Source organism: Watersipora subatra, chromosome 6 (genome assembly GCF_963576615.1).
Source record: "Watersipora subatra chromosome 6, tzWatSuba1.1, whole genome shotgun sequence".
Lineage (NCBI taxonomy): Eukaryota > Metazoa > Bryozoa > Gymnolaemata > Cheilostomatida > Watersiporidae > Watersipora > Watersipora subatra.
Window position 1 is genome coordinate 48,891,969 of NC_088713.1, and position 16,074 is coordinate 48,908,042.

At 34.2% G+C, this 16,074-nt stretch overlaps 2 protein-coding genes and 1 long non-coding RNA gene across 3 annotated transcripts in view; all 3 read left to right on the plus strand.

The window, feature by feature from the left end:
• The window catches only part of LOC137399008 (uncharacterized), a 520,862-nt gene that overhangs the window by 282,716 nt on the left and 222,072 nt on the right, over window positions 1–16,074 (plus strand). The window lies entirely within an intron of this gene.
• On the plus strand, window positions 41–6,872 carry LOC137398988 (uncharacterized). The gene is made up of 5 exons (XM_068085156.1): window positions 41–104; window positions 2,323–2,476; window positions 4,953–5,029; window positions 5,488–5,635; window positions 6,652–6,872. Exons 1-5 carry the CDS (start codon window positions 62–64, stop codon window positions 6,830–6,832), a joined length of 603 nt encoding a protein of 200 aa, XP_067941257.1. The 5' UTR covers window positions 41–61; the 3' UTR covers window positions 6,833–6,872.
• Window positions 14,988–16,071, plus strand: LOC137398800 (uncharacterized). The gene is made up of 2 exons (XM_068084978.1): window positions 14,988–15,882; window positions 16,058–16,071. The coding sequence occupies exons 1-2, from the start codon at window positions 14,988–14,990 to the stop codon at window positions 16,069–16,071; spliced, it is 909 nt and encodes a 302-aa protein (XP_067941079.1).

The following is a 16,074-nucleotide window of genomic DNA, read 5'->3' on the forward strand; positions in this document are numbered from 1 at the left end:
CGGCTTAGGGCGCTAAAACCTCTATATGGTTTTAGGGCTTCGTCGACGGGGTGATGGACCTATGGATAGACCTCGGAAAGATCAACTCGCATCTCATTATAAAGGTTGGTACCTGCGGTAGAGTGAAGGGTATGTTTAACTAGTTTATTTCGATGAATATATTTACATACATATATATAACTCTCAGTCTGTTGCGTGTTTATCCAGATATAGCAGTTAAAATCTCAAAATTTGTGATGTATCCCTGCATTGTATTTGAGCCGGCGGCACTCAACTTGCAAGCCTACAAACAGGTGCACCAAACTACCAATCCAAGGTGTTTTTACCATTCCTAACTAGTTTATCTATCGTTATGGCGATTGCGAGTTACAAGCTAAATATATACTTTTTATTATTAATTAATATTACTTTTTGTTTGTTTTTTTGAAAATATTTTTTGAAAGCTATATAACCATTACCTATTTTTTAGGTCATCATTTGCAAGTGTGCTGCTTCAATTTTAAATGCGCCGTTACATTCCTTCCATTTTAAGGACTTCCTAAGGGCAACAGCTGAAAGCTTTAAGCACTGAAAATCAATATTTCCTTTTTACACTTGGGTAGCATCGAGAAGTATCACTATTGCCGTATTCAAATTGTTGTTGAATGATGGATTGTAATGCCCGGTGTTGCCTGAGTAATAAACAAGTTTTTGAACAGAAGATTTATTTTCATTTACTGTATACAACATTTTAAATTTTAAACATTGTATAGTGTTTTTATTCTGTTCAAATGATTTAAAAGGAAAAATGGAGGTTTTCAAACTTTTTCAAACAACTGTAACTTTCAACTTTTTGAATGAGTGAAGAAGTAAGACGAATAAATAATAATAAGAAAGAAATAATAAAATAAGTGTTTTGGTGAAATAAATTAGGAAAAATAAAATGTACAGGTGTTTAAAAGTAAACCTGAGTGAAACCATTAGCAAGTACTGGCTGTATATAGTCTGTTTTGCCATGATTACATCAAAAAACTATTTGGTAAACAAGTACATGTAGACCTATATGATTTTAGTAAGTTTTGGCACAAGTATTGCATAGAGTGGTGTAGAAACCCATATTAATTATATAATGCAAACACCTTGTAAAAATCATATCATTTAAAAATAGCAACAAGACAATATGTCAAGCTTAGTAACTATAGTTACCTACAATAACTTTAGTGCATTTTGTTGTTACAGTCTGCAAGAGAACGTAGCATTACAATGTACTACGTCTATAATGGACAGTGGAGAAGCTTTCTTATTTGAATTTAACTTACTAAACACATATTTTAGTCAGCTTCTAACTTATAACTAAAATTTTATTACTTGTTTATTTGAGATTCCGCTTTTTACCATAATGGATAGTGCTGAATTTGCTTGCCATGGCAAGCAATGTATATTTCTTAATAATGTATATAATCAGTACACAAATCACGAAATATTAATTACAAGAGAAATGTTTATTGATAATAATGGCGGGAAAACGAATTCGCCTTAGTATGGCGAGGACGACAAAGCATCGTGTTTTACAGAGTTGGATCAAAAAATGTTTTATCACAGGGACATCGTAATCCGTAGGCGCAATGTATAAATTATACATCATTTAGGGTGTGAAATTCGGCAGAGTATACAGTAAGAGGTATATTGTAAAAGTATTTAGTAAAAGCTATGTAATCAAAAGAACTTTCGTAGACTTATGGTTAGCCAGTTGGATTACTAACATGCAGTTGAAATCTGTGTGGGTTTATATCCAGCAAGAAGCAAGCTTTTCATTTCGATATTTTAAAAGCTATAGCTGGACCCAACAAAGTTCAGACTCATTGAGTAGCACACAAACTTTGGGATTTATACATGTATAGATATATATTCAAACATATATCGGTATATATATAATGTAATGTATATATATATATATATATATATACATATATATATATATATATATATATAATTTAATATATATATTTTTGTACACATGTAACTCAATAAGTTTGCTTTACAGATATATATCCAGAAGGAAAAAAATATTTCAAATAGTAAAAACTAATCAATAAGAAATACGAAATCATGTTGACTTTTGAAAACAGTCTAAAGCTGACAATAAATTATTTTGATAGCATATATGTATTTGATTGTGACCAGGAGAGGATAACTGCTTGTCTCAACTTATGATTCATTGAACAACAAATATTGCACACATATTAGATGACTGCATATAAATTCAAAAGCACAATATATTTGAGCTTGAGCTGATTTCTCATATGCATGTGGTAAACTGAGAGAGTCAAAAATATGTTGTAGAAAACCATGAAGCCCGGAAGAGCACAACTCCACCAGTGGAAGAGATGAATGACAGCCAAAGATTAGCAATGGTTATAGTTATCACAGTTGGAGTTGTCCTTCTAGCTGTAATTGCTGCCTTGACTGGTATCAGACTTCATCTTGCCAGTAAAAAGTAATTATAAACTATTAATAGATTTATAGTACATGATGGTTAAAATAGTTGATTTCTTTTCAACAATAGGATAGGGCAAACAATTTTTAAACATAAGAACAAACAAGTCATTTTTAACAATAGAACAGAATGACGATTTTTCTTCTATTGATGGGTAGAACAAATACATTTACTCTAACAATATAACAGAACTAGATGAATACTAGATGAATTTGAGAAACTTGCTGAGTTAGCTAGTAAAGGAAAGATTACTTTCACTAAAACTATTGCCTGATTTCAGGTGGATTAATAATCTTTCTGTTACATGTTACTGATGTTACTGTTACTGTTACATGTTACAACTACGCTGGTTAATGGTCCCAAGCGATTTAAGGGTGAGCCTTCTAACCGATGTAATAAAGGTCATAACTGTAATTGGTTGTTTGGGTAATGCATTCTTATGGTTAAGTTCACTGCCTCTAGAGTTACGAGCTCAAATTCAGTGTTTTGTGGATTTTTAATTGCAATAGCTGACCATACACACAACACACAGACTTTGAAATTTATCTACATATAGATTACCATTTTCTTTCTAACAATAGAATAGAACAGGCAGTTTTTCTAACAATAGACTAGAGCAAACACTTTCATTCTAACAACAGAATATATTATTAGTTGCTCTAGTACACTGACAGTCAAGTGTGCCAAAAAGAGCACAGAGAATAATCTATTATAACTTATTCTAGAAACTAATCTATTATAGAATATTCTAAAAACAATCTAACTAGAACCAAAGATTGTTCTAGAACTATTTTCAATTATTCATAGAAGGGGAAGGTGCAGGTGTTAGAGCATTTGTGTCGAATGTGGAAGGTTGAAGTTTTGATTCCTGTAAAATGCAATAATGTTTTATAGCCATTACTGCAGATGGACTGACACAGCTCCTATTATAGTAAAGATCAGATTATTAATAGCTATCTGTGAACATTTTTGATTGTGTATTTTATGTTTTATTTCAACTCTTAAACACAAATAATCGACAGTTCATGTTAGTCTGCAGTTGTCTATTAACAAAGCCGAGAAAACCCGTGTTGACTTTTTTCTCAATTTCAAATTTCTTACCATGTTTACTTTCTTCATGTTTTTATACTTGTAAATTACATGACAGGGTATTTTCAACATGAACTATACTGTCCTTAACCAATAAATGTCTAAATTGAGAGTGATAAAGTCTTCGGTCATATCATGTGATTTCTTACAACTCTCATCTCTTGTCTCTTCATGTATTACATCTCTTCTAGCCTGTGTTCATTTTCTTACTTAAATGTTTTGAAATTATTTTTATTCTCTACTGGATTTCATCTTACATGCCATAGTTCTCTACAATGACCATTATAATTATGTAACTGTCTCTTATTCACTTATTTGATTCCTCATCCCTCACGTTTGTTCTCTGGCCCTACTGGGTTGGGCTTGTTTTTCATTCACTCTGGGGTGATCCCTTCTCCTTCTTAGTCATTCTCTAGCTGCCTCACTTTTTGCATTTCATTTCGTTTACATTGAGGGAAAACAATTGAGGTTATATATTATTATATCATGCTATATAAATATATTTATATGCATGTACATGTATATATATTATTATTTATATACATTATTTCTATATTAATAATAACATGTGTATTAATACTAATTAATACATATTGATTAAATAATATATATGTGTATTAATTTTATAAATTTTTATATATGTCAATATATAAATATATTAATATCATATTAATAATAAAATATATATTAATTGATATATATATATGTATATATATATATATATATATATATATATATATATATATATATATATATATATATATATATATATATATATATTAATTAGAAAGTGTTTATACTTGCTAAGAATCCTAAGAACTTGTTAAAATAATCTTGTTTACAAGTGACAAAATTTGCAAAGTCATTTTTACAAAAAGGGCTAATAGAGTTTGAGCAAAGCTAAATAGAGCTTCTGAATTTGTGATTCTCCACAATTTATTTGATTTATAGTTGTGAATTATATTAGACAAGAATGAATTATGGATTTGACTCTATGATTTATTCTAATCTAATTACTGAAGAGTGTCACAGACGGCGAACTAAGACATACACTAGTACCCAGGCAGACAGTGTACCATGAGTGATGAACAGGAGTGTTGATAAAACACAGAAACTGATCATGTGCTCATTTAGTCCCAAACCTCACAAAGCCATGCGTGCCATGAACCATGTGTGCTCACTTAAGTAATTGTTGCCAGTTTGAATCTTGCTGGTGAGAGTGTTTTATTTTAAATAGATTAGTTAAAAACCATTATGCACAACAAACAAACACACTACCATTAATATTTTTATTATTGTAATATTATGTAAAAATAGAAAAAATATCATGGTTAAATAAAATATATTTTAAATTATTTTTTTAATATAAAGTATGTATTTCCTACAGGTTACAAATATCTAAACAGTCTTCAACAGGGTCAGAAACTGATGTTAAACTAGGATGTGAACTGCAACTAAACTCAGGTAGGTGTAACTTCCTAATTCTTTTAAAACTCGCTATAAAAGGTTGCCTGTGGCAAATTAAACAAGCAGAACTATATGCTAGCATTTTTCTCCATGACAATAGAATTTTCTTCAAGGCTTAGCATTTTTCAATAGCTTTCCAAGATGCTGCTGGACCGCTGCTTTGCTTCTCAGATGCGCTCTAAATAGTTAACAGTAGAAATGACACCTTCCTTCTAACAAGAAAATAGAACAAACACAAAATCTGTCAGAAATTAAAAAAAATAAAAGAATAAAATATTATTTATTATTGTTGTAATTAAACAATATTAACTTAATACTTAAAATTAAACTTAAACTTTTAATTTGAAATGTTTTTTTGAAAATTAGTTTGAGGGATTATATACTAAACTGTACATGTAACATAAATGCATATGATTGGTATAGTAATCACTGATTAAACTTTGTGAAATGTGCAGTAGAAAGCTGCTCAAGTGGCTATCAGACAACAGCAAACCCCAACAATGAATATGCAGAATTAGACGATGTTTATCAGTTCTTGGAGCTACCAAGGATCAAAGGGCCTCCAACACCGAGACTCGGGGAGCGTCTGAAAATTAGCAGAATGTAAGCATAGTAATAATTCTATACAACAAGTTTAATAGATCACATCATATGTATTGCATAATGCATTAGTTGAGTTATTACGTTAGTGCACTGCTATACTCCCTCATGGCTCCATTCATTTTATTAGCTAATGTGATGTAATTTCTACCACTTCCTGCTCGACATTTAGTGATCAACACTTTGATAAATGTTATGACTAATTATTTATAATTCAAAAGACTCAAATTAAAATAGCAGTGATTTTACCCATAATACATCACAAAGATGTCTTCCAACAAGCAATGATAGTAAAAAATATGAAAATAAGTACAATTAATGTGTTTATAAACAGTTATGAGTATATTAACAGCAATTGTAACAGAAGAAATTGGATATAGCTTTAACCTCTGCATACTTTAGCCTCAGATTATGAGTGATTGTCATGAAGCTAACTACAAATAGCAGGCCTATCCTTGAGGGATTTGTCTGACCTCTGTAGATTTAGTTAATAATGGCAGAGTCAGAGATTAGTAGATGCCTTGTTATGTTGATGCTTGCAGAATCAAGTTACAGGAAGTTAAGTTGTACAAATGCATGTTTGTATATTCGTAGCAGTGTGATTGGGTACCGTAAATAATATCTGTACAAGGAGTCGCAACTCCATATTTACTCTTCATTCCTCAAAAAGACTTGATGAATTGAATTTCTTCGGATCATAATATTAGTAAAATTTTGATACTACACCATAAAATACAAGAAAGATATAAATTGTAATTTTGTGTAACAGAATAATGATGTTTATACGAATAAAAACATAAAAATGTACCTAACCGATTGTAAACTAGTGATTTACTAATAAGTAAACCAGACGCCATTATATATATTTTTTCTACACAGAAAATGGTTGATGTCTGCGGTGTTCTACTAACTTTTTGTTTAATAACATCAACTGCATTGTAGATTAAAATTAATATTAAGTGAATTAATTAGAAATTAATATTATGACAAATGGTGCAATCAACTTGTTTGCGTTGTAGATCTTTCCGGTACGCCATCACACCACCCCTACCCCGTTCAGCAGCCAGTCAATCTACTCATCCAGACTATTATGGTGGAGCATCAGATATTTCTGAACAAGCTCCGCCCTCAGATCTTGGTTATATGGAGTTTCTTGAAGATGATGCACAAATGGGCGATTGCAAAGTTATAGCTTTATAATGGTTTCAGTCAGCTTGTATATATTTATATTTTACTATTATTTTTTACCCAATTTTAAATTTTTCATAATATGTGAATATTAAAATTTCAGGAGTTGTTTTCTGTTTTTAAAACTTTTTATTATGATTAGTGAAAAACTATAAAACGTGACTTCTATTCATGAGAAGAAAGGGCCCCTTCCAGCTAATTTACTTTTCAATTTTCTCTCAAATAAACCGTCTTCCCCAACAAAAAAAACCTGGTAATTTCTGCTAGTGTAAAAGTGTTGAGTCATAAATTACGACAGCATCAACTGATTTATCTGTAATCACAATGAACAGCGGAAAAGATGCATAGCCAACTTTGCAACAGTTTTATAAAAACTGTGTGTACAGCCACTTTAATTTTTATAGCTGTGGGCACTGTTGTTGTTAGAAGATAACTCCAAATAGATTAGCAATGTGCATCAACTTTCAATTTTTGTGTGCCTATTAGTAACGTTTGCGTAGCTCATAACCGACACAAGATAACAACTAATTACTACATAGAGTCAGGTAGATAACTTTGTACTACCCAAAGAGTATAATTATACTATTTATAAAAAAATTGTTTCCTCACCCCGGTTAATCCATTTGGGCGGTAATTTCTGCTTTAACTCGGATCTCCTACCAGAGACCTGAGAGTTTGAGCACTCAACCGTTTTGAACCGGTAGCCTATTTGTCACTGCCTTGTCCTGGTTCAACTACAGGCAGTGCAGACCTTGTTTGGTTAGGCGACATCCAAGCCAGCATGGCTTTGGTTATTGCACTCTTTATATATATATATATATATATATATATATATATATATATATATATATATATATATATATATATATATATATATATATATATATATATATATATATATATATATATTGAGATTCCAATGTCAAGATCTGCGTTGAAGTGTGCTAAGACACTATCAGTTGATAGCATATCTTTCAGTTTGTTGAAGCTCTTTTCTTGTTCAGTGCCCCACTTCCAGGTCTCTCCTTTGCGTGTCAGTTTATGCAATGGTCCTGTGAGTTGTGACAGATTGGGTATGAACTTGCTGTAGAATTGTGTAGCTCCTAAGAAAGATCTTAGCTGAGTTAAGTCTGTTGGGACTGGCATCTGTTGTACTGCATCTGCCTTCTTTCCTTTAGTGATTCCCTTTGAAGTGAGTTTGTGTCCCAGATACTCTACTGTCGGTTGAGCAAAACAGCACTTGTCTTTTCTACATCTGAGCCCTCTTTCTTCTAATCTTTGAAGAAGTCGACGTAAGTTTTGTAGATGGCTCTCTGCATTGGCTCCACTCACTAGTATATCATCTAGGTATACTGCTACTCCTGGGAGGTCTTGTGTCAGTTGCTCCATGATTTCTTGAAAATACCCTGGTGCTGAGCTTATGCCAAAGGGCAACCTCTTCTGTAGTAGTACTCCTCGGTGTGTTGATAGTGCTAGTCGTCGTTGACTTTCTGGTGCCAACAATATTTGATTGTAGGCATCTGCTAAATCAATCTTTGTGTAGCAATAGCCTCCACCTAGTTTTCTGATTAGATCTTCTGGTAGTGGGATAGGTTTCCTATGTGTTTCTAGCTGATTATTGATAGTCTTGGAGTAGTCTTCACATACTCTGATCTTCCCTGCAGCTTGACCTGTTGTAGATTTGCGTACAGGTACAACTGGTGTTCCATACTGGTTGAATTGAGTTGGTTCCCATATGCCTTTAGCTACACCTGCTTCGTATGCTTGGTTGAGCTCTTCTGTCAAGGCAATAGGAACTGGTCTGGGTCGGCAGAAGACTGGCTTTGTTGAAGGTTTGAAGTTTATCTCTAGTTCAAAGTTCTTGAGACATCCTAGCTCGTCTTTGAATATTTCTGGAAATTCTTTGCACATCTCCTTACACTTGATTTGTAACCTCCCATCTGGCTGGTTCTCTGTGATTGTTGATACAAGGTTCTGTTGTAGCTTGTCATCAATAGAGATGCCTAGTTGCTGTATAGCAGTTCTTCCTAGTAGGTTGAGATCTTGTACAGCACTAATCACAAATGGTAGTCTGACTTCTTTCTGTGCATCCAATTGGGCAGTTAGCTCACATCTGCCAAGCGTCTCTATGAGATGTCCTGAGGCTGATTTGTAGTTAACTGTAGTAGGTTTTAGGTTTGGCTTTCCTAGCTTCTCCTATATTGATTTACAGATGAAGTTGTCACAAGCTCCAGTGTCCAGTTCAAGTGTGAAGTTGTCTCCCTCCAGTTTGATGTTTTCAGCAAGTTTCACCATCTTGGTTGATGTGCATTCTATCATCTTTACTGGTTTTCCTGCTGCAGATGATTTCTTTTTCTTGCATGCTCTTTCTATGTGACCTTGTTTAGAACAAAAGTTGCAGGTGGCTGCTTTGAATCTGCAGTCATTCGCTGTATGGTTAGTTCGGTCACATCTGTAGCATAGCTTTCCTTCCTTCTGCTTGTCAGGTGTAGAGTTGTTTTTCTGGAGTGGTTTGTATCTTGATTTCTGTTGAGCAACCTTGTTGACTTTAGACGAGTTTCCATAAACTGTCTCTTTGGCAACTTTAGCTGCTTCTTCTGTTTCCTGTGCTACCTGTATAGCTTTGTTGAAGTTGAGTTCATTGTCCTTGACCTTGAAGAGAGATTTGAGAACTGCTTCATTGTTTACAGAGCAGATAAATCTTGTTCTGAGAGCCTCATCTAATGGATCTGTAATGTCTATGAAGGCACATGTAGTTGCATCTTGACGAATTCTGGCAGGTAACTCTTGAATAGTTTCTCCAGGTTTCCTCTGCATGTCACTCCAATACTTGTAACGCTCTCTAACAATGAAGCGCTTAGGGTCATACTGGACTTTGAGAAATTCCAGTATTTCATCCATGTTGAGGTCGTTGATCTGCTTGGGTGTTGAAAGCTGAGCTGCCATATTACTAAGCTGCTTGTAGAGTGTAGGCTGTTGGTTGGTGAGAAAAGTGCCAGCAATCTTGTCTTGATGAATAGAATTTGCTGCAATGAAGGTGTTGAATCTGTCTATGTAATCTGTTAGTAGCTCTGCTGTTGGGTCAAAACCTGGGAAGGCTGGAACAGCGGTTGCAGCTGTTTCTTGTTTCCGTTGTAGGTTTTTTAGTAGTAGCTCCATCAGTTTCTTATTCTCCTCCATTCTTTCATCTTGCTGACGTCTGTATTCCTCTTGTTGCTGCTTGAACTCCTCAAGCTGCTGTTGTCTATGCTCTTCTTGCTGACGTCTGTATTCCTCTTGCTGCTGTCTCTGGTCCTCCTGCTGCTTCTGCATTAGCTTGATCAGGTCTGCTACTTCTGCCATTGTAGTGGTGCAATTTTGAACAGTTACTCTTGTAATAAACTAGAACTCTTTGTATCGATTTTATCAATGATAAAATCTGAACAAAACTCTTTGTAACTGTTCAAAAGAGAAATCCTTGTCGCCAATTAGCTTCTGTTATGTTTCTGCACAGAAGCAATCAAATAGAGTATTAAATTAGAGAAATGTGGTTTCTTGCACTCTCCAGAGACAACTGATTTGATAACAGAAAACCCAAGTATTTATATGTTTGGTCATAGAAAAGCTTTGTAAAAAGCTACAAGCATTATTAATAGCTATAATGAGACAGTACTATATAATATTAGCTTGTATAAAGCTTTAGCTAATAAGCATAATGTTTGTTGGCAAAGTACCAATAATACTTGGCACTTGCATGACAATATATATATATATACATATATATATATATATATATATATATATATATATATATATATATATATATATATATATATATATATATATATATTATGATGTAGTATCATCAGTGGATGCAAACAGCTAGCTGGAAACGCATACACTGAGCGGCATAATCATGTCGCAGGTGTTGTGTATAGAAGTCTATATGATGAGTATGGCCTTAATAAACCACAACACTGGTGGGAAGCTCCTGGTAAGGTCAATGAAAATGACCGCGCTGAGATCCTCTGGGACTTCTACATCTGAACTGACAAGCATGTCCTAGCAAACCAACCAGATATAGTGGTGGTAGACAAGGAGAACAAGAGAGCTACTATAATAGATTTAGCAGTACCCAATGACTACAATATAGCCAGCAAAGAAAAGGAAAAGGTAGAGAAATATCTCCCTCTTGGAGAAGAGATTGAAAAATGCTGGAATGTAAGAACAACTGTAATCCCAGTAGTCATTGGGGCACTGGGCGCAATAACACCGGCACATAAAATGTGGCTTGCCCAAATACCAACAAAAATCAACTCAGGTGAGTTGCAGAAAAGTGCGCTATTGGGAACAGCTAAGATCTTGAGGCGAGTGCTCAAACTCCCAGGTCTCTGGTAGGAGACCCGAGTTCGAGCAGAATTTACCACCCATACGGAGTATCCGGGGTGAGGAAACAATTTTTATATATAGTGTATATTTATATATATATATATATATATATATATATATATATATATATATATATATATATATATATATATATATATATATATATACTACAGACAGTACTGTATCGGCTATTGAAGCCTCATCAGTGCAGTTCCGAGCTAAGGCAAGGTACACCAATCCCATTACTAATGAGAGTTGACTTCCTGCCATGAAACAACTAAGTTGCCTCAGAGACTAAGAAAGCCAATGTGGTGGAACCAGAGTGCTCAAATCACAAAAATGATGAGCTTAGCACAAAGTTATAAGTTAGCTAATGATAATCGAACCAAAGCTAAAACTATATATATTTGAAAAAATGTTAAGAAGAAAGTAAAGTTTTAGTAATTGCGCTACAAATTTGTCTCGTGTGATGCACTCATCAGACGTGGTTCTGATGAGTGCATCACACGAAACAAATTTGTAGCGCAATTTCTAAAAGTCTACTTTCTTCTTAACATTTTTTTCAAATATTTTGTACTCCACTAATTATCTTTTAGGTTTGTAGTGTAGATGTCTCTTTTTATATGCTTTTGCACCTACTTTTAAATATTATATATATATATATATATTCCAAAGTAGTGTGTTAAAGCTGCCAAAATCGTTATAGCAATTACACCTCTCTTACATATATAACTCAGTTAGACCAAAAAAATTTTATCTGATGATTGTCTGCGTAACAGACATGAAACTAATAGTAATGAAGTTGTTTTTTATCTAAGGTTTTACATGAATAAATTATATATATATATATATATATATATATATATATATACATAAATATACATACATAAGTATACATACATAAGTATACATACATACACAAATATAAATACATACATAAATATACATACATAAATATACATACATAAATATACATACATAAATATACATACATAAATATACATACATAAATATACATACATAAATATACATACATAAATATACATACATAAATATACATACATAAATATACATACATAAATATACATACATAAATATACATACATAAATATACATACATAAATATACATATGCAAGCTTGCCTCGCTTTTACTACAAACATTTGTTTGAGTCACTTAAAAGAGCCCTGTATCACTTTGCCTCGCTAAATAACATTTTGGCAATTAAAAAGTTATTTCCCTGCTTAGCCAATCACAACTCATTTGGCTAGTAGGTAATTCAACTACTAAAGCTCACAACGACTTACAAATTGCATTGTTGGCTTTGGCGCAACTGTCAAAAAACAAGTTGTAAATAAATCCTTTTTCTGGGATCTTCCATTGATCAACTAGCATTGATCTACAGTTTGTATTTCTTTTTATAATGCATCCTATTGCTGCTTATTGCTATCCTAATGCTGCCTGACTACTCATACTGATACATTGAACTTGTTCCCTCAGTTGCCTCAACCAGTATATTAAGGTAAAGTGGTGCTTTGTTGTTTACATATTATTGAAATGTTTTCTTAGTGATGACAAGTCTAATTCATGATTCTAGTCTACGCCGGACAGCGAACGGTGACTAAATTGACCTTATTACTTTTAGTTTTACACTTCTTCTATGAGTTACATACATACGATGAATTGTATTCGCGGAGGAGATAACAAGCCCACCTGCAAAGACATGGTTAAACAAGAAAATAAAACATAAAAACAGAAGGAAACAAATAAATGAATAAAATATGAAAAACATGCAACACAAGAGATAAACAATATATACGTGTATTATACATGCATTGTTTTAATGTACCGGTCCACATCAGTAAATTAAACACTTGAAATATTTCTGCCGATGTGGGGTATCTTCTACTTCCTCGCTCTTACTAAATGTTTGCTCCTTTTCGAATGCTGGTTGCGTGCATGGCCTTCTAACTCCTTCAAATATTCAGTTTTAAGCTCCTTCTTGTGCTTGCTTTAATGGAGTTCTTGTTTCGATAATAATTGCAAATGCTGATTGGTTACGATCATATTCCTTGACAATGTTTATTGTAGGGAATTGGTCAGCATCAATGCCTAGTGGCCTTCCTCACCAGCCTGTTTTTTGCTGTGAATGTTTTGATTGCGGTTGGGTCAGCAATGAACAGATGGATATTCATAGGTTAATTACTTTATGATAAATGCAACTTGTCTTTTGTTTTGTAATCCAGTAGATCAGTTCTCAGCATACAGCTACGCTAGCAACATCAAAAACGTAGCCATGATTTCTTATTATTAAACTACATACATATAGCCAACAACTAAACTGAAACACTAACTACTCTCTGGAAGACCACAATAAGGTATGATTTGTGCTATTCATCCACTTTATATAATGCCTATTGTTTTATTTTGAATTTGAGCTTGAATTTATTGCACTGCATGCTGTCACTTTCTATTTTATGCTCAGTGCACATATTATTTCATATTGCCTTTAATTATAGTGTCACGGTTGGTTGGAACAATAAAAGTTGTATAAGACTACTCATCCATCCAATCAGTCTACACTGTCAAAATTCAGAGGGATAGTTACATTTATAATACGTGTGCCTTCTTATTTACGACGTCCAACATTTTTGACAGAAATCATTTTTCCTTCGTTTTGTAAAGTTTTTAACGCTCTCAGATTCCATAGCAAACGAATGAAATATAAATACTTGTAGTTGTTTACGTGTGCTGACTAAAATTTTAAAGTGAAATATGTTATAACGCAACAAATAAACATTTGCTCTCGCTTGTGTATTTCACACAAAGTTTTGAACTTGGAATGCCACCATGACAGAAGTCGATCATCGTGTCTCTTCTAAACATTCTGAAAATGTTTTCGGTAAACTATATTTTGGTGTCTTTTTTTTTCGACGTGCAATATGAGCACACCGACCGCCAAATTTTAACACGGGCGGAACATTTCTCAAAATCGTATGGTGAAATAAAATTCGTATAGCGTGGTGAAGATCTCACAATGTTTGACTTCGTAAGGTGAGAAAATCGTATATCAGGGTAATCGTATCTCGAGGGTGCACTGTACGTTGCTTGCTAGTACCTGAGTTAGTATATGGGTGTACACGGAATCTACAAACTTAAAGGTGTGAGAATACATGCAAGAGACAGGGTAACATTTGGATGTGCATCGCAACCTGTGGTTGCTATGTTATATGAAGATAACTCCGAGTTGCAAAAGCCTTGGACAGACAAGTTGACTATCGAAGATACTGACTTTAAAGCTGTATTTGATGGAACTAAGTGGACGGTAGTATGGAAACGAAAAAGCCATGAACCAGAGTTGAAAAACCAATGCGCTGAGTATGCTATAAACACAGACTATAAAAAACAATACAACTGTGAGATTGAGCAGTGGATCTCTAATGGCTAGCTGGAGCCACATGATGGGAAAATTCATGGCTGTTGTATGTTGACATTAATGATGTTATTTTCTCATAGCAATAGCATACTACAATATGTTTGTATAAACACTGACTTTCCCACATTTATGTTTATATATACTCACATTAGCCTTGACTATGCTTGGCTTAACCCTACAGCTTTGACCATATTATTCAGTTTTATGCTAGAGAGCAGAGAATACAGTTGAATCTTGATAACACATAAACTGGTACAATATTACTAGGAGAATGTTACAATGGCGACGAGGATGTATTGGTGAAGTGACAGTGAGTTTGCAGTGGATTTTTATCATTCGGGTTACTTAATTGCAAAGACTCGTGATGGATTATGGTTCTGCTCATATTAAGCCATTTGGTGTGGCTGTGGACCCTTTGACTGTTGGGTCAAGATGGAGGAAGTGGAAACGGTCCTTTGAGTATTTTGTGGCAGCTAGGGGGATTGCTAATAATGCACAGAATAAAGTGATGCTGATGGATCTTTCAAGAGAGGAAGTTCAAGACATATTCGACGTCTTGCCTGAAGAAACCGAAGGTGACAATGTTTATGTCAAGGCAATGGCAGCTTTAGACAGGTACTTTGAACCAAAAACGAACGTGCCATATGAAAGGTCAGTTTTTCGTCGCACTGAAGTAAATGAAGGGGAGACCATTACTAGTTATGTGACCAGATTACGCCGATTAGCTGTTACCTGTGAGTTTGAAGAGACTGAAAATGTCATTAGAGACCAAGTCATAGAGAAATGTCATAGCAATAGGCTTAGAATGAAACTTTTGGAGAAAGGCTCGACGCTCACATTGGCCAATGTTATAGCAATGTCCCAAACTGAAGAGGCTGTTTTGCGGCAGACGAGTGATATAGAGGCTAATGTCGGTCATGGTGCTAAGAGAGAGGGCGAACCAGTTAACAGGGTTAGCGGCCCTAGTGGAGTGCGCTATAAGACACAAACAAAAGACAGTCGTGCCTGTTATAGATGCAAGTCAACCAAACATTTGGCATCAGCTCGAAAATGCCCAGCACGAGAGCGACGATGTAATGAGTGTGGAAGAAAAGGGCACTTCAATGGCTCGAAGTACTGTGATAAAAGCAACAAGTCTACTACACAAGCAGCTATTGTGGACAGTTTGGACTTTACAAACAATGCGCAGGAGGCTGATGTGGATGCTCTATTTACAATTAGTAGCGAGTTCTCGGCTGATGAGGGAGACAACTACTATGGTAAGGTGTTTAATCTATATCCTAACAAGTCAGCAAGAACAATACTCAATGGGTCAGATGTACCTGCGTTGATTGATTCTGGGGCTTCCTGCAATTTGATGGACAAATACACTGCTGAATCTATTAACTGTTCAGTAACTAAGACAAGTAAAAGACTTTTTGCCTATGGTAACAGATCTGCATGCTTAGATC

Coding starts and splice junctions, on each gene's coding strand:
- LOC137398988 (XM_068085156.1), top strand. CDS start 62: ATGGATAGACCTCGGAAAGATCAACTCGCATCTCATTATAAAG. Junction 105..2,322: donor ACTCGCATCTCATTATAAAG/GTTGGTACCTGC, acceptor AATATGTTGTAG/AAAACCATGAAGCCCGGAAG. Junction 5,030..5,487: donor TGAACTGCAACTAAACTCAG/GTAGGTGTAACT, acceptor TGAAATGTGCAG/TAGAAAGCTGCTCAAGTGGC.
- LOC137398800 (XM_068084978.1), top strand. CDS start 14,988: ATGGATTATGGTTCTGCTCATATTAAGCCATTTGGTGTGGCTGTGGAC.